At 34.6% G+C, this 18,757-nt stretch overlaps 1 protein-coding gene across 4 annotated transcripts in view; it reads left to right on the plus strand.

Moving 5' to 3' along the window:
- DGKB (diacylglycerol kinase beta) overlaps positions 1–18,757 on the plus strand; it is a 532,510-nt gene that overhangs the window by 354,936 nt on the left and 158,817 nt on the right. For all 4 annotated transcript variants that reach the window (XM_053927068.1, XM_053927066.1, XM_053927067.1 and 1 more), the window contains one exon: positions 16,863–16,953. In XM_053927068.1, the coding sequence (XP_053783043.1) occupies positions 16,863–16,953 (91 nt within the window). The remainder of the gene's footprint in view (positions 1–16,862; positions 16,954–18,757) is intronic.

Here is an 18,757-nt window from a genome sequence, read left to right on the forward strand (position 1 = left end):
TGGCTTTTCCTCAGCCTCACTCGCATTAACCACGCTCTGGTTCTGTTGTCCTTGCCTTGCTGTGTGACATGGGCCATGTATCAACACGCAAAAAGTATCTTTCGGGTGGAAGGGGGGACATTTTTAAAAACCTGTTTAGTCACAAAGGAAAGTATGGGATGCTTTATAACTAGAAAAACTGATTTAGTTTTGGTCATCCAGGGCTAAAAGTGAATAAGGATTTTTAGGTGAAGAATGAAAAAAACTAAACTTTTTAGGAAGAGTATCATAGGTAAAGTGTCTAAGGCAGTAGGTGGACAATTTGTCCCCTCCTGAGAGGACATGTAGCAATGTCTGGAGACATTTATGATTGTCGCAACGGAGAAGCGCTACTGGCATATGGGAAGTAGAGGCCAGGCACGCTGCTAATCCTGCAATGCACAGGACAATCCCCCACAACAAAGAATTGTCTGACCCTTAAATATCAATAGTGCTGGGACTGAGACATCCTGCTCTAAAGCAAGAAAGTGTTTTCATTTAAGAGTAAAAGGAGTCCCCTGTGACTAGCTTTTATCAGCACAGGGTTGTAAAGTCAGGATCTAGATCATATAGGGCTTTGTAGGTTTCATTAGATTGTATCCACAATTCAAACAAAGTCACTGAAGGATGATAATCGGGATGCGTGGGGTGGGCTGCGCAGTGAGGGCGTGCAGGACAATTGGTAAAGGGAAAGCTTGATTTACATGGGACAGGTTACTGTAACAGGAGTTTGAGCTGAGGTGCATTGCAAAGAAAGCTGCTATACTGAGCCCGTGGGCAGACTATGCATCTACCACACACAGGTATAACAGAGTCAACTGGTGGCGCCTGGAAGGTTTTTGAAGAGGGTTGCCCTGGAGGGAGATATGCTGTAGGTTCACTTCAGCCCTTCAGGTGGAGGAAGTGCCTGCTACCAACACCTAACCCAGAGCGGGAGAGGAGGTTAAGGAACGCATGCGGAGATCTTTGCACGTGTGCTCGCTTGGTGGGACGTAAGTATTACTCACATCTGAAAGGTAGCGGGCAGGGAGCTGACTGAACAGGCCAGGACAGCAGAGCCGAGGACTGCAGTTTGGAGGAGTATTGTGTTCTCTGAGCTTGCCAGGGCAAAACACGCAGCAGGAGGGCTGCTGAATGAGGCCCGTGAGTAGGGGAGGGGAGACCATGAGCTATTATAGATTTTTTTTTTTTAGATCCTTCGAGGACAAAGTGGCCTCAAGAGAAGGGAATTTAAGTTAGGTTAGCAGCCATCAGGAGATGTGGATGAGGTCAAAAGGGACCAGCTAGGATGGCAATGTTCTCAGCCAAGTCAGGAGGCTGGAGCTGAACTGTCTGCAATGTTGGGGGTGAAGGGGGAGGGCAGTGTAGGGTGGAATCTCTGAAGAATGAAAGAGAAAAGTAACTTGAAAAAGATGAAAAAACTAGAAAGTAGTAGTGGGAGTGTTCCACTGTGATATACATCAAGTAAGATCTTGCTCTCCTTACCTCTGCTCCTGCTCCAAATTGGGAGAGGCAGAGAACAAGGGTGGATGGAGCAGGAAGAGACGTCCCCGGTAAGACGTGACTGAACAGTGTGCCCTTTCCTCCCTTTTCTTCTCACACACTTTCATCTTGCATCAGCCATCGGCTAGGTAGGACAGGAAAGAAATTTCGGCTTTAAATTAGGTTAGGAGTTTTGATGAAATTAGCATTTTAATTAATGAACTGAAACTTTATTTTGAGCAAAGAACTAATTATCTCTTTAGAATAAATTTAAAGACAAATTTGAAAAATTATTTAGTTTGTAATAACATCATTTCAATCATTTTAATTCAATATAATAGTTACTGGTTCACAACTGATCAAAAATGGCTCCTTTTTCGAGAATAAAGCACCAATGCTTCAAAATATATCTTACGGCATGTTTTGAACATGATATGAAGTGTTATGCCAAGTCCAAAGCCAGGGTGATTGAAAAACTACAAACAATTTTTTTCCATCAAGTTACAAATATTTCCAGAAGCAGAGGAATGCTTTGTTTACTCTGTTCGGTCATGAATCCAAGTTGATTAACACAGCCACATACTTGAGCCTTGCCCTTTCGTGTGCAAGAAAGGAAGAGAATTCCAAAGAAGCTCACTCTGGCAATTATGTTCCAGCCTGACATGACCCACTGTGGTCGTTAGCATCTCATTTGTCAGAAGGAGCCACGAACATGGCCCCATTCTACCATAAGGGTCCCAAGAGTTGCATAGCTCCCAGAGGAGTAAAAGTGAAAATATTTGTCAAATATGTTGGTGCAATAATCAAGGCAAGTGGTGATAAGACTTGGATTAAAGTAGTAGAAATAGATACAGACAAAAACTAAATGGAAATACTTGAAGGATATACTTGAATAAGTCCTTTTAGACCCATAATTATTTAAAAATATGCTTTCTAAGAGAGTACATGAACACAATGTGATGGCATAAAGTAATAGTTAAATAAATATAAACATGATTTATATTTTGTACATTCTAAATTTTATAGGAAATGCCCTAGGAATCATAAAGATCTTTAATTCTTCCTACTATACACATTTCCCATAATGGTAAATATATCACAAAATGAGCAGAAGCGAAGTCATAAGGATGCCGATATTTGTGACTACATTGCTTTGGCATGTATTTTTTCAAATCATGCGCTACTTATTACCACAAATTATGATGTACTTCATTATATGCTATACACCAACTTTGTGTTCCTTCACATCTTGTTTTTAAAGAATTTCTATTATTTTTAACATTATATGGGACAAAATTAAGAAAATCTATCCCTTCCTAGAGTAAATCTCTGAAGGAAAAATTTGTTTAAACCTCCTATTTAGCTTTTACTAACATCTATCTTTACTAATAATTCATTATTTTAAAAATATGCCCAGTAACAATATTAGGTATTATAAAATCTCTTTTCAGCCCCTAGTGTTTGTGGAATTGTGACTAGATATGGAGTTGGCTTTGGGTACAATAATTTATATTATGAGACAAAGATATATATATATATACATATAAATACACATATATGTACCCACCTCATGCAATTCATAAATCTGTTTACAGACTAACTGGATGTAACATCTAGATTTCTTTTTAGTGCTTTTTAAATGTATTTTTATAAAAATGAGAGAAAAGTCTTTCTAGTACTGCAGTAGGATTTCTGCACATACTATAATAAGTGGAGAATGATGAAGCCAAGTTAAATGGGGATGCTGGCAAATCAGGTTGACTCAATAGAAATAGCATATATTATTTTTACCTGTGATTCCAGGACCTTGCTTTTGTGTTATTTGCAAATGGTTAAAAATGTAATAATTAATGATGGAGATAGACATGGTCTGTGTTTTACACTAGCATATAGAAGAAGGTCAGTTTTATGTCCAGTCCTCAGTCTTGAATCCTTTTTTTGAAATGCAGAATTTAAATTATACTGTAGGTTCTAGGCTGTCCCTTGTTCCTCTACTTCTGTCCTGGTTCATGATGTGGATGTCACCCCAATAGTTATTTGGTGAGGTATGAAGTTAAGGATTATGATGATATGATGAAATAGATAGAAAAAGTCTTAGAAAACACATAGTCACATTTATTGATTCTCAGAAGACTTAAATCTAATCCCATATCTGACACAAATTCTACCCAGTTTAAGTTTGGCTGCCTTATCCACTGGGTGGGTGTGGGGGGACAAAGGAAAGCTTCTACATTACTTTCTGCTCAAAAAGCGAGATTCCACGATCAATAGTGTTATTCTCATCAACTAGTCTGCAAATATGGAGCACTTATAAGTGGAAGGCACACTGAAGGACGCTTTAATGAGGCTGGCCTGGAGAGCGCCTACCCTCAAGATGCTGACTGTCTAGGAAGATCAGAATGTTTATTGCAAGTGACGAGCTTCAGAAGAAATATACATATTTGATGTTTACAGCCAGTGTCATAAAGTGCTATTAGGACTACCAAATATATTCAATTTTGTGGCACATTTGCAGATGGTGACCTTCTATATGATAATGGGCACATTTCCTTAGGAATTTCTATTTTTCTGAAGTCTGTTGCTCCACAACTTTTGGTTCTTGAGATTTATGCTCCTGTGAAGTCTGGGCCTGAGCTTCATTAGCACCTGATTTACCGCAAGTACAGATGGTTATTGGAAGTAAAAAGTCAGCCATTTCCTATGATTAAATCTCTCATGGGCTGCATCTCCCTCGAAGCTATTTCCTTACTATTGCATATGATTCATTCCCATGCAGAACAGTGATTATTATATGATTGTTAAATCTAAAGTGGAAAGGAAAGTAGATTATTAGAAAAAGTCTAGTAGCTTATTAATATATATTATGTGCTACAATGAAGTGATTTTACCAAAGTATTAGCAAGATGATAGATTTATAGATGATGAGAGAAAATTACTCTATTGTGATGATTGAATGTAACAAAAAGAATTCAGAATTTTCCTTTCTTTTTTTTTTCTTTTTTCTTGCCTTGTGTTAAGGGGTTATTGCCTAAAACAATGATCTACCCAAATGCCTCCTCACCCTGGTCACTTGCCAATACTTCTCAGCAATATTATTGTGACTCTAGTAGACGAAGGAAGGGAAGTCCAGGCGGGTTAATGGCCATATCTATATTTATTGAGCTAATCAGAAAGCAAGCCTTTGTTTCCAGCAGAAATATTTCACCAGTTTTATCCGATTGGAAATTATTGACTGATTTTTTCATTTGTCAATTATATGTGAGCAACAGAGGTTGAAAAATTTCATCACTCTTTCAGATTTTTGCACACTTTTTTTTTATTTTACATTGATGAATAAAGTTGACCACATAGTAGAGTGAGCCTGCGTACAACAGAAGGCTGTTGATTTGCTTGGTTATTACTATATTTAATTGCCCTATCATATTCCTTTTTGTCTATGTGAAAGTCTAATTGTTCAATTGAAAGACAAATACAACCACAATTACCAGACCTCTTGTCTCTCTAATTCGTTCCCATTATTAAATTTATTTAGGCTACTTAGTTTCAGCTCAGAGGGTTTGAATATGCAAGGAGTTTTAACAATGAAATTCAAGCCCTACTCTGCTGGTATTTTAGGAACATGTTTTGCTGCCATTTCCTGATGCTCATGCAGCAAATAATCACATCGAAAAGATAAAACACACACACAAATACAGATTCCTTATAAGCACTGCTACAAACAGTATTCATCCTAGGACATGTATGCTATTCAACTAAATATCTGGCCCTAGCCTACCAATAAGATCTTAAAATGAGCTAACGATTTCTCTATTCTAGGATCTTTGGCCTTCTCTCGATTGTTTTGAGTATCTGCTTTCCACCACGGGAGCCTTTGTGCTTACAGTCACCTGTGCCAGAAATGCGCTTCCCTCCCAGTAATTACTACCTTTCATGAACTATTTTTACTCTCTTTCTTCCACTTATTATCATAGCACTTTCATAATGTTAGTGTATTTGAAGAATTACTATGTTTTCTATTATACTGTAGGATAGAGATTATAGGCAGAGTTTATGGAAGCTCTTGCTGACTTTTGTAGATGTTGTGCTTAGCACTGTGTAAAATATAATACATTTTTGGTCTTTTTTTTCCGTTTATACATAGCACATCACTCCAGGAGTGAGTGGCTTAAAACAACAGCAGGTTATTATTTCTCATATTTCTGTGTACTGGCTGGGGAGCTCTTTGGCTGCAGGAAGCTGGTGGATGACCTGGAGACTGGGCTCCGCTAGGATACTGGATCTTCATCTTCATGTCATTTCCACTCTGGGATTCTTCACAACAGGCAGGACCAGGGCAATGCTCCAAGAGTGGGAGAGAGGCGTTTCAAGCCCCTTGAGGCCTAGACTCTGGAACTTGCACGTCACTTCTGCTATGTGCCATTGGCCAAACCGAGTCACCAAGGCTAATCCAGATTTTTGGGAGTGGAAAAAGGGATTTACCTCTGGAAAGGAGAGGTGGCGGAGTCCCACTGCATAGGGCCATGCATGTAGGATTGGGAAGAACTTGTGCCCATTAAATAAGGTGTCATTGTATTCAATAACACCTTAATTAATTATGAATAAACTTCTCCTTTAATTGTAAAGACTACCCTAAGAACTGGCTGAATTAAATGCCGTATGTTTTGCTTTATTGGTTTTGTGTTTTCTATATACACTGTGCTATAAAATGAGAGATGGAGAGAGTGATTCATTAATTCTAAGAGACAGTAGGTGATCTAAACTTATATTTAGATAAATAATGACTCTCAGCAATATGAGAGCAGGAACATTATCTCAGTCATTGATGAATTTTCAGCAACTAGAGCAGAGCTTGACACATAACAGGTGTTCAGTAAAAATTTGTGAATCAATAGCAAAAAGAATAGTCATTCCTTTCTTTGGTCTTCCCTTTCATGTTCCTAAAGCAATTGCTTTTTATCTTAATCTGTCAAATGATTAAGTTCTAAATTGTTAGGGAAATAGTAGAATGGGAAATAGCATTCCAATGGAGTTCCTGCTCACATATGTGATTCCATGAATCCATACTAATGAATTTTGACAAGATTAAATGACACAAAAATATAATATATAAGTAGAAATAATCTTATGATTATTTAATGAATGTTTGACCTCTCACAAAAAAAAATCCTCTGGAAGATATTGTGTTTTTTTATTGATAGATAAAAAAATGAAAATGAAATATTCTCCTAAATCTCTGTAATCTGTTCAGAATAGGAAGCATCTCTAAATGAGTCATTAACCTAAATAAGTGACTGAATATACAGTAATATGCAGGATGTGATGATGACTTTGACACTGTGTCTAGGTTCAGACTGGCATCCTGTTTTTATGGATGAGTAGATAACTTTGTTCTCTCTCAAATGAAAAATACAGATAACTTATTTAAATTCTGGAAACCATTGAAACATGTTGTTAACTATTTTAACATAGGAAAAAAGTGGTAGTTTGCTGATGGTGATGTAAATTGAAAATAGTTTTATCTTATAAAAAATATTTCCAACTGAAATTCTTCTTCACATATTATCTGCTTATGTGGGCATAATTTCAAACAAGAGAAAATAGTGTATGGGCTAGGCGTATTATAAAAATAAAACAGTAAAATACCAGAGAAGGAATATTTCCTTTACATCCATCTTAGAATGATCAAACATGCACTTGAATGTACCAGCACAATGAATAATCTCCAAACGATAATGCCTACCTCTGTCAATTAGTTTATACACAAGTCACCTGAATCTTTTATATAAATTATCGCATCTTGGCTGGAAAGAAACACAGATCATGATATTTCAGGGAGTCAGCTGCGTCCCTAAAGATGTATATCAGTGTCAACAGTGCAATCTAAATAATAATGGATTTACTGATTTATGTGTTAGACTATGTAATTCTTCAGTTTGATTAAAATATCAATATTTTCACTATAACTCAAGTAGTCTGATTCCTTCCCTTATCATTTTTGTACAAGATAATTAATGTTTTTGTAAAACCACTCCTCTACAGCATTGGAAAAAGGAGAACTGCCCCATTTTTTAGTCCTAGAATGAGAGAACTTTTAAGGTGAACAGCATTTTCAAAATGCAAAGTCTTGCTTCTTGTTACGGAATTGGAAAAGGACTGCTGATGTGTGAAGAAAAACAAAAGGTAAAACACTTAACTAATTTTGAGAGAATAGAAACAAGTTTTTGTAAGAATATTTTTTTAAGTTATGAAGCTGTGGTAGTCTTCGCAGAATATAGGTAAGGGAAATGATGTGTGAAAAAACTAGAGAGGTGTCATTTTTTCTATATTTTTAAAGTTGTACAAAATACAGCAACTAAAATTGGTAAAGAGAAATAGATTAGAATGTGGCAAGATATAATATGGTCTAATGATACATAATCATTGATTTAAAATCATTCTATGATACTGAAGATAGTAATAGGACAATCAGTTAACCTTTGAGTGCTGAAAGTAGATGTTCTTCTAAAATATTTTGTAATCTCTTTTTTTAATATGTTGAACTTCTATGTTGTATTTTGAAACTGCTTTGTCTAGTGATTTCAGAAGTCATTCATATTTTAATATTCAAAGCAAATGTCATTAAAACAGGGCTATTTATAATTGGGTTGACTCCTCATAGTTGCTAGACATACAGAGTTACCAATCGATTTATATTCTAATTGTAAACAGTTGTCCATGAGTCAGGACAGAAAATTAGAGCTATCTTTGTTATTAAGTCTAGTGAAACCACTATATTTAATTAACTTCCCTAAAACTAAGTACATGCTCCATAAATATCTGTTGAACTATATTAACATTAAAAAATGTTTGTATCCTTATACCTGTTGCTTAAATAGTTGATTAGCTTAGTACAATCAGTAGAAACAAGTAAATAGAACCAAATGGAAGGGTGGAAGGGGAGGAAGGAGGGAGGGAGGGAGGAACAGAGAGAGGGTGGAAGATACAGAGAGAACCAGGAAATTCAGTTGGTGATGGAAGAGAAGTGATGTAGCAAGTAATTCTTTCACTGTCTAGCTCAACATATTAAATTAGTGTTATTCAGCTAGTTGTTCCTGCTGTCTGCAAAGCCTATTTGAGCTTTCCAGCAGGCCTCCTAGTGGGCAATATCTTGAGTGTGTGGTCATAGTCCAAGCTACCCTCATTTTGGTAAGTGCAAAAACATAATCGTATCATGGCACCCAGAACAATCAGGCTCGCTCTTAGTTTCTCAAGTTTACCAAGAAACAAAATGTATATACCACTTAAAAACAGAGGGAAGGTGGTGGTATTTCCTTTCCGGGGATTAAAATACACAATTCCAGCAGTCAAGTCCTCATATTCATAATATCAAAATCCATGGAAAGTCAAATTAATTCCTAGATTGCTTGGTAACTCTGCAGTTAGAACAAAGGAATGCAGATACCCTGAGGAACTCTTGTTAGCTTGAGTCTTTGGAAAACCTGACCAAGTTTCTTCTTTAGGAAACCCTTCTAATCTATTTTATTGTGTACAATTTATACCATCCTGTTAATCTTCTTTTTAGCATTTATCACTATTAATATTAAATAATTTATTTTTCCAAACTAGAAATTGTTATACAAGCAGAGGCTTCTTCTGTCTTATGTACAGAAGTATCCCAATGCCCATTACAGTACCCAGCCTGAAGTAGGTGCTCAGAATGAACCCCTATGCCACCAGAGAAAAGAGCTGTGTAGCTTCCCCTGGAGTCCAGATTAGGTGAGGAGACATGCTAATGTCTGAATTTGTAGTTCCTCTTCTTTTAGTTTTCAAATATACTAAAGAAATGTATAAAGGAGATATTTACAAAGCCAAAGGGTTAGAATCATAGGTGTGAGGTGAGGATGGGTGAGGAAGAGGGGAGTGGTGGAGGGAAAATGGAGACAACTGTTCTTGAACAATAAATAAAATAAAATAAAATATATAAATATGCTAAAGACAGTTTTTATGTGGTGGACAGTTCTTACTCATGAATAAAATAATTCATTTAAATAAGCTGGAGCTTTCTTTTATATTGAGCCATATAAACTTAATTACACTTTCACTATTAATTTTGACTAGGTGCTACGTGTCCCTGTTTATATTTGCGAGAAATACTATACCTCACACATTTCTGCAGGAGATCTCAGTCCTCATGGTATATTTTATTAATTCAGAGCCACCCAGTGGCTCTTTCTAAGCTATTAAATATGGAGAAGGGAAGTCTATATAAACTTCACTGACTGTAATAAAAGCATTAGGTATAAATTGAGGGGCACTTGTAAAAGGCATTTTTTATGAGTTTTCCCCCCAAGATTATTTCAAATGTATAAATGTGAGAATAATTCTTAGAAAATTCCGGGGGATAGCAAGTCAGATGAGGACAGCACAGTCAGCGATCTTTGCCTATCTAGTCACGAGATAAGCACAGGGAATTCTGCAGAGCAGAAATTCTCCACCCTAACTCTTTTACTCCAGTCACTACCCTATTTCACTTCTAGAAAAATTGCATTGTATGATAAATATATCACCAAATTTAAATCTTCTAAATGTCTTATTGATGATAATGCATGTGAAAATTCTCTTATAAACTATAATGGGCTTGTCAGGGAGCTTTTGGCTGCAAGTAACAGAATACACAGAATAAATCATAAGCATTTATTTATAAATCTCCCGTGAGTAGGAATCCAGAGACCAGTTGTTTCAGAGCTGACTGATTAAGAAGTTCAACTCTGTCAGGATTTAAATCAACAGCCTTGCCTTTCCCGTCAGAGTGGTGGCAAGATGGCTAGTCCATCTCCAATTACGATGCCCTTCCTTGACAACATGCAACAACAGGAAAGGCGGGGCAAAGCTTTCACTTCATATGTGCCTCTTTATCAGAGGGAAAAATCTTTCCTAGAAGCCCACGGTGTACTTCTTTCGGTCTTAATCAGCTCTACACCACACTATCATCTTTAGTTGGCTAATTTCAGGAGGGCGGAATCAAAGCACAATTTAAAATAAAAAATATGAATGAAAGAGCCACCTTATCTGACTTGAAATATTTTCCTTATGGCTTAGAAAAAAGTTTCAAGTGATGCTGCATTCATTATTATATTTAATAAAAGACAGTATGGGGAAAAAAGCTAGAAATTTTTAAGTTATATTTTCCCACTTTGTATGTGATATGGGGATTGTGGCTTCCAAACCTCAGTGGGTTTCTGTGAGCATAACAATAGCAATCATTGCTATCCTAAACTTCACTTAATCTCCTTAACAGTTTTCTTTGGGAAACTTTTACGATTGTAAAATATTAATTTTCAGAGTAACTATCTAAGATAATTGAAAGATATTCAGTTTTAAACGTGCTTGGCCATTGTTTAAGTATTTTGTAAGTTTAGGTTTGCATTTTATGTAATTACTAATTCATGATTGCTCTTTGGGGGCTTGGTATGTATATAGACGCATTTAGTATGGGTTGTGCAGCGTGCCATCGTGACTGCATGTACTCTTTCCATTCTAACTGTCCCAATTATTTCTAATGTGCAATAACAAGTAGAAAAAAAAAGAACACTCAGGAAAAAATATAGTTCATTAGTTTCATGCTATCAACTTTTTATAAGCAAAATATACTGATATAACCGCATATTCTTTTTCTTTTTAAAGAGAATTGGAAAATACTTGAAAAAATATACTAAATTTTTTAACTTTGGGAGCATCCTTTTCATATATTGTGTTTATACAGGAGAAACTTTCTTTACTCTTATAAAAGTAATTCAGGTTAAAAATTGTATTTTTAGAATATCCATCTTTTTTCAGAAACTAAGATGGAGTATTATATGATTCTGTGTGAAGTTTCTATGACTTATTTCATTGTCTCCTGGGGACGTAAGAAGCATATCTTATGAATGAGCATTATATACAAGCATTTTTATATGTCATTAAAAAATTATATCTTGTTTGGAGACATGAAAAATGTTTGCTCTCTTTTGTGTGAATATAAAATATCCCCAGTGTAATAATTACTGCCATGTTTCTTTCTTATGAAATAATATTAACATAATTCTCTTGCTATGAGAAAAGTATAAATAGCTATTTAAAAATAAAATATGAGTTTGAAGGTTTCAATAAAATGTAGGTTTTGTAAAATTAATAATACAGAATTTGGGTTACTTCTGCCACTAGATTGTTATATGGATAGTAATTGCCATAAAACTGTAGTTTCAAATTTCTATAAGCAAATGCATAACTTTTATATACTTAAATACTTGATACTCTAATTTTTATAAATTGTAATAAAAGTTCCCATTTATGTTGATACCTCAAACTACAAACAATCTTTTTCATAATCACATATTGATGAATTTATAGTTACCAATCAAAGAAACAAAACTAAATTGCTGACTTTATTTAAGTATGGGCGTAGTTCTTTAAAAATGCCTGTTACTATAGTCCATGTAGATGGTGTTTAATTTATAGTGGACTTCAAGAGGTGAGAAACAACGTAAACTAAAGTGTCCCCACCTTTGCTCATGTGCTAACCTCTGGGTGTGGCACCCACAAGGCCCCACCTCCCTGCTGACTTGCCACCACCCCGGAGGTGCTTCCTCCTTGGGCTGCAGAGCTCATGCACTGGTGCAATCAAGTCCCACCCCGGCCCTGCCCTTTGATTACTGGTGTGTTTTTAACAGTAACACTGAAATACATTTAGGAATAAATGAGTAGCCCTCCAAATGATGTTTAGTGTAATGTCTCCTGGCAATGAAAAACACATAAAAACCGAGCTGATTCTGTGACATAAATGTACCACTTTAAACACTTAATCTATTGCTATAAGTCAACAATGCCTCATTTCTCATCACCAACATTGTTAGCTAAGTTTAAAACTCCGGTTCTGTTTCTAGGATATTCCATCAAATTGTGAGATTGAATTTCACTATGAAAGTAAAGTTACTGAGTTGTTAGAAACATTGTTCTCAGTGACAAAATGACGATGGTTGAAATACTTTCATAACGGGGGGGAGTGAAAGAGAGCTAATGAAAAAGATGAGATTTTTGAAACATCTTAATGAGTACAAAAAGTAATCATTTTAACCCTGGGTGGGCAGCTCAGTTGGTTGGAATGTTGTCCCATACACCAAAAGCTTTCGGGTTCCATCCCTGGTCAGGGCACATACCTAGGTTGTGGGTTCGATCCCTGGTTGGGTCACATGTGGGAGGCAGCCAATGGATGTTTGTCTCACATCGATGTTCCTCTCTCTCCCCACACCCCTATTCCTCTCTCTCTAAAATCAATAAAAATATATCCTTGGGTGAGGATTATAATATACATATATATATTCATTTTAAATCCATTTTCACTAAGTTACTTAAGACATTATGTTTTTCTGTCATTTCAAAAGCAAAGAGTAAAAAGGCCTTAATTTTCTCAAGTGATGAGCATGTTGTCTGTACAGTATTGATAGAATTGCTTACTTAGTTCAGGACGTTTGAAAATGGATTCAAGAGTCTAACAGAAGATTTTTTAGCTACACATGATAAGTGGCCTTTCTATATTATCACTAAATACGTAAAATAGTAAAAGAATCTCACCTATGAGAAAGTTGACCTTTAATTTAAGAGTAATTTCACTGAATTAAAACTTTGTGTTTATGGCTTTTGATCTTTCTCCTGTAAGATAAATGAGGCAATTTCACCCTCTTTGTATGTTGTATCTTCATAATGAGCTTCATATCTAATTAGGGTTTTTTTTTGTATTTTTAGGGAAATGCTCTACCAATTCATGTTTTATTTGTTTTGTTTTATGTTTGATGCATTAAAATTACTTAGCAGACAAAAGCTAAAACATAAAACATGTAAGCCAGGAAGAAAAGCCAGGAAAATACTTTGCTAGAAATTAAATCACTTATTTGAAAGTTCAGAACTTGGAGAACTGAATATTAACTAAATTTCAAAACAAGAATGATTTTTTACTTGAGCAAAAATCTCCAAATAGTTTATATTTCCCTGAGGATATGTAAAAGAAGCAAGAAAATGCCTGGTAAATATGAGTTAATTTATTCATTTTACCTGAACTTCTGATACACAAGCACTTTAAATATTAAACTGACATATGTAAACTTACAATTAAATTAATTGAAATAGGTTTTACTATGTCAATGACTTAAAATAGTAATAGTATGAAGAATTTTTTTGGTAGGACATTTGTCATCCTATCAGTCACAAAGAATACTGCCTATGAATACAATAACTAGACTTTGGTTTGAACATTTCACAGTAGTTTAAATGTCCTGCTTTCTTATTTTTAAAGTTCAAAGCTATATGTTTTCCCTGACAAATTTGAGTTTGAATTATTTAGATCATTTTCTAATGTGAGCCATAAAAATAAATAGCATACATGCTTAAATGTGTTTTTTTTTTTTTCCATTTCTACAACCTAAAGACCAGTAGGGTTGAAAAAAATAAAATTTAACAGCTTTTAATTTGTCATGTGGAATCTGATTCTATGTGCTTTTTATAACCTCTATATATTTACCTAAGTGAAGCATAAAATGGTTGTAATAATGGAGAATTTAAAGCAGCTTTTGCACATGAGCAGTAATGCTAACTAATATGGTGAATAAAAACTGAATGTAAATTCTCAGAATTTCTGTTTCTTGTGTTTTCTAAGGTGTATCTTGGTTAGCTGATATAACTCCTCATCATCCTCACTAAGCTATAGAGAACTTTGATGGATAGAATGGGAAAAATAGGGAGTAATTATTTATATATAATCAAAAGCCTCACATCTATATTTAATTTTTTAACTGCAATTCAATATATATTAGATCACAGAACCTGTCAAACTATAAGCTCATAGCCCTTCTTTTGCTGCAGTAGTGCTCAGGTGTGCCATGCGTGCTTCCAGAGACAACCTAGGAACGGCAGAATCAGTACAATCTGAAATCACCAGTTCCCGTTGATTCCACTTCATTTTGTCTCTTGATTTGAGCTTCTCTTCTTCATTTCCCTTGCCACTTGGTTTAGGCCTTTAATTATATCACATTTGTACTATTCCTACAACCACATTTCTGTCCACAATACCAGCTTTTCAACATTCCAGGCTACTTGTTCATTTCTGCTAGACTTATTTACCCATGTGACAAAGCTGGTCGTGTCACTCCACTGCTAATAAACTTTTGTCAGCATCCTAGTAATCAATCATTTCAAGTCCAAACCCCTGAATTTGGCCTACATGTTCTGAAGCACACTCTTGTTAGCTTGCAGTCAGCATTCTCTTAAGTTGTTGCATCCCTATAAACACCCAGACTTGTCTCGTCTTCTTCCCATGTGCCACCTTCTAATTATCTGTTAAAACATCACCTCTTCTAAAGCTCTCTGGACTCCCTAAGGCAAAAGTAGTTGATTCCTTGAAGTCTTTTCTCATAATATGTAGCTCATATTTCTTTTCAAGATTAAATTTTAAAATTATTTTATATGCCCATAATCTTATAACATTCTGAGTTCCTTGTAGATGAAGATCATTGCATTTATATTTGTATCTTTAGCACTAAATATAGTAGTGCGTGGAAGTGAATGCTCTCAGTAAACATTTGTTAAATTAATGAGTATATGAATAAATGAATTCAAAAAGCTCTGGATAATGGTCCAACAAAAAAGATGTTGTTTGGAAACTTGTTGAATATACAAAACAGTTCCAAACAGTCATGAAAAGTCTACTAATTATTAATCTAAGGTTGTTTTGAGACCACCTCATACAGACCAATATTTTCCTCTCAATATCCTGAATGATATAATTTTTCATCAGAATAATGAATCAGGGGGAAAATATTGTTAAAGTTACGTAACCTTAGCCAGTATAAAAACTTTTGAAAGTACATCTATAAAGTAGATACCTGCATTAACTTTAATGTACCCTCATACAGGTTTAGGCCCACTGATCCTGGTGTTAAATGTTTGCTCCAATTCTAGCTAACTACTGTGACCAATTCTTATGTATGTATGAAATCAGGCCATACCCCAGAGGAAACATTCACTAGAACAGAGTAAGGATCTGTGGAGCTAGACTCCAGTGCAGCCTGCGCCGGTGTTCAGATTGCTGGCCTGAATCTGTGATTGATACAAGAAGAGCTAATGAAAATTTTTCATTCAATTAACAAAACCTTGTGAGAGGCTAGATGTCATTAAATGCATCTAGATGAGATTACTTTTATAATTTTAATGTCATATCAGAGAACTCTGTTCAATATAGCATGATAATAAGCATATATTAGGTTCCTGTCATTTTCCATAACTAAATAGGTTTTAATTAAGTAGTAAGTTCCCTGCCAAATGTCTTTTTAATTGTTGAAATGTTTTACTTGTTAATGTGAAAGACATATAGCAATATTTATGTCAAAAGGAATAATTTGATGTGAGAGGTATATTTGAATATCATAATATAATTTCTGTTTATCTTGATGTATGAAAACATGTCTCATTTTACCTATTTCCTTCCAATTGAGGACATGATATCTTATTAGAATATGTATGATTAAAAACTGCATTTTTTTGTGAGAATGAATTTTTAAATCCAATGCTGAGTAATGAAAAAGTCTAGTCAACCTGTGCAAAATTATATTACATGATCATATATATAATTAACTGTCACAAAGAAATAAAGATGCTCAATGGGTTATGGGAAAAATAAATTTTGAACATCTTACTTCCATATTATATACTGAAGTATTTTAAACTATATTTTCTTTACAGCTTTTGTTATATTGATAAAATGTTAAATCCTTAGTTCTATGATATATGATAATTTTCCACTATATTCACATTAAAGAGGGCAATATCCTAATGAAATAATTAATAGTTATCCCCTAGAATACTGAATTTTACTTTATGGATAAATACAATTTTTAATATGCTTTCCAATAATGTCATTTTTTAAATGCATAGCCGTCTACAAAAACCTAGCATATTTAGCTTAGTTTTTCTTTTCTTCTTTTGTCCCCCATGAAAAGACAAGATTTTTTTTCTCTTTATGAGTGGCTGGTCTAAAATGAAGTTGTCCAAGAACAAGCTAAGAATAATAGGCAGTAAAATCATATATTAAGGTCTGAGCAACCAATATGTAGAAAAGTCATAGATATACTTGAATCTGTCAGATCAATACATTCCTGTAATTCCCTCAGGGGCAATCACACAATCTGACACCAGCATTTAAGCTTTGAAAATTATGTCACCATCTATTACACTGTGGATGGTACATGCCCTCAAACCTTTTGTATCACTTAAAACACCAGACAGGGCTACCCCGTTTAGAAAATCCTTTCTATTATTGATAATTGCTTAAGCTGCTTGTTCCTTTCCTTTTTCAGAATGAAGAACAAATTTTGGTATTTTGAGTTTGGCACATCTGAAACTTTCTCAGCCACCTGCAAGAAGCTACATGAATCTGTAGAAATAGAAGTAAGAAAAATGAATTCTCTTTTATAAAACTATAAAATGGCTTGAATTTGGTTATTAATATGTTTTTGGTAGTCCTATGGATGATGTTCTGAGCAATCCATATGGCTTTACCTGTGATTGTAAAATTTGATTGCTGTCACTCATTGGGAATCTAGCACTATGTGAAATGTTTGTATAAAGTTAAGTTTGAGCACGAGTTATTTTAATGCAATAGAAAAGAATGAGAGGTGGAATGCAACTTTAGAAATCAGTGGAGAATTTACTTGACACTGTGTGAATAGAAAAATCTAGGATAAAAGAAAGTGCTTGAAGAGAAGAGAAAGTTGCAAGATACATTAAAAACTTATTATTTTCAGGTCTCAATGTCTTATAACCTTTAAAACGCAGTTCACAAAAATTGTACTTACTTTCATGAATAAAGGTTAAAAAGTATACTTTTCCATTCCATTCCCATTCATTAACTAGATTTTCTCAGTTCCTGAGGTTGCCATTTCCCCATTACATTTATAGAAAGTGGAAAAGCCAAGGATAGAGAGCAAAGATAGCAAGAAAAGATATACTTTTAAAAGATTTGTAGCAAATAGGTCTACCAAAAAATATAGACACTGTAGAACTAAAAGTTTTGGAGGTGGGTTATAAGAGAAAATGACTTAGTTTTATTGAGAGACTTTAGAGGTTAAAGACTAGAAAAAGTTATATTTTGATAATTGGTAAAGACAAACCATAAGAACAGAACTGTGCAACAGAAACATCTCATGACTGATATGAACTGAGAAATACTGTCTATGGCACTTGTCATTTAAAAGATAAATGAAAAACTTGTCTTCTGAGATCTGAGTCATTAGTGGTATATATTCAAGTAATAAGTTTGGTAAACAAAAGCAGTTGTGAACACTGAAATCATACTGGCCTGGCTTGGCGCTTTATTACCCTGCCTTTCTAATTTACTGTAAATGATAATAACAGCAAGGGTGGTATTATTTCATAACCTAAGGTTTTTTTGGCCTTTTATTTCATCATGATTGGTGAATAAATTGAGGAATTAAAAGGAGAATTGGTGGTCACAGAATGGAAATTCTTTCATCACTTAATTAGATCATAACCCTTAAAAGGAATTTAATTTCAAAAGGTGAAGGATTTGTTTGGGCTCAACATTGACTTTCTTTAATTAATATTTATGAATATATCTGTGAATATGTATTACTTATATATATAGTCTTATATAATTATATTCTTTATATATGCATATATATTTATTAAATATACCTAAATCTCCCTTTCCCTTTTGAAATCTTATTTTTCTAAATCCTTTATATAGAGGACTTTGCAAACTTCTTACTCTGAGAATGTTCAAAGTCAATCTGCCAAAGAAAGCAAAAATGAAAAAAAAGTTGTGAGTATGGTTTCTAGTTAAATGTAGGGTAGATACTCTGAAACCTCCTGTACTTCTCCTTACTTTATCCTATCACTGAACACAGGCTGAAAAAAAAAATGATCAGGAGAGATACTCCATACATATGGAAAGGAAAACTCAATTTATGTATTCAATACAATCCTAATCAAAATGCCAGGATTATTTTGTAATACTGGCAACTGACTCTAAAGTGTGTATGGAGAATTAGAAGACCCAGAGTGATCAGCACCGTAGGAAAGGAGAGCAGGGCTGGAGGACTGATGCTGCTGAACATCAAGACTTACTACAAAGCTATAGGACTCAAACCAGTGTGATGTTGCTGAAGGAGCAAATAAATTAATGGAACAGAATAGAGATTCCAAACATAGACCCCCATAAGTACAGGTAACT

Source organism: Desmodus rotundus, chromosome 6, assembly GCF_022682495.2.
Source record: "Desmodus rotundus isolate HL8 chromosome 6, HLdesRot8A.1, whole genome shotgun sequence".
Classification (NCBI taxonomy): Eukaryota; Metazoa; Chordata; class Mammalia; order Chiroptera; family Phyllostomidae; genus Desmodus; species Desmodus rotundus.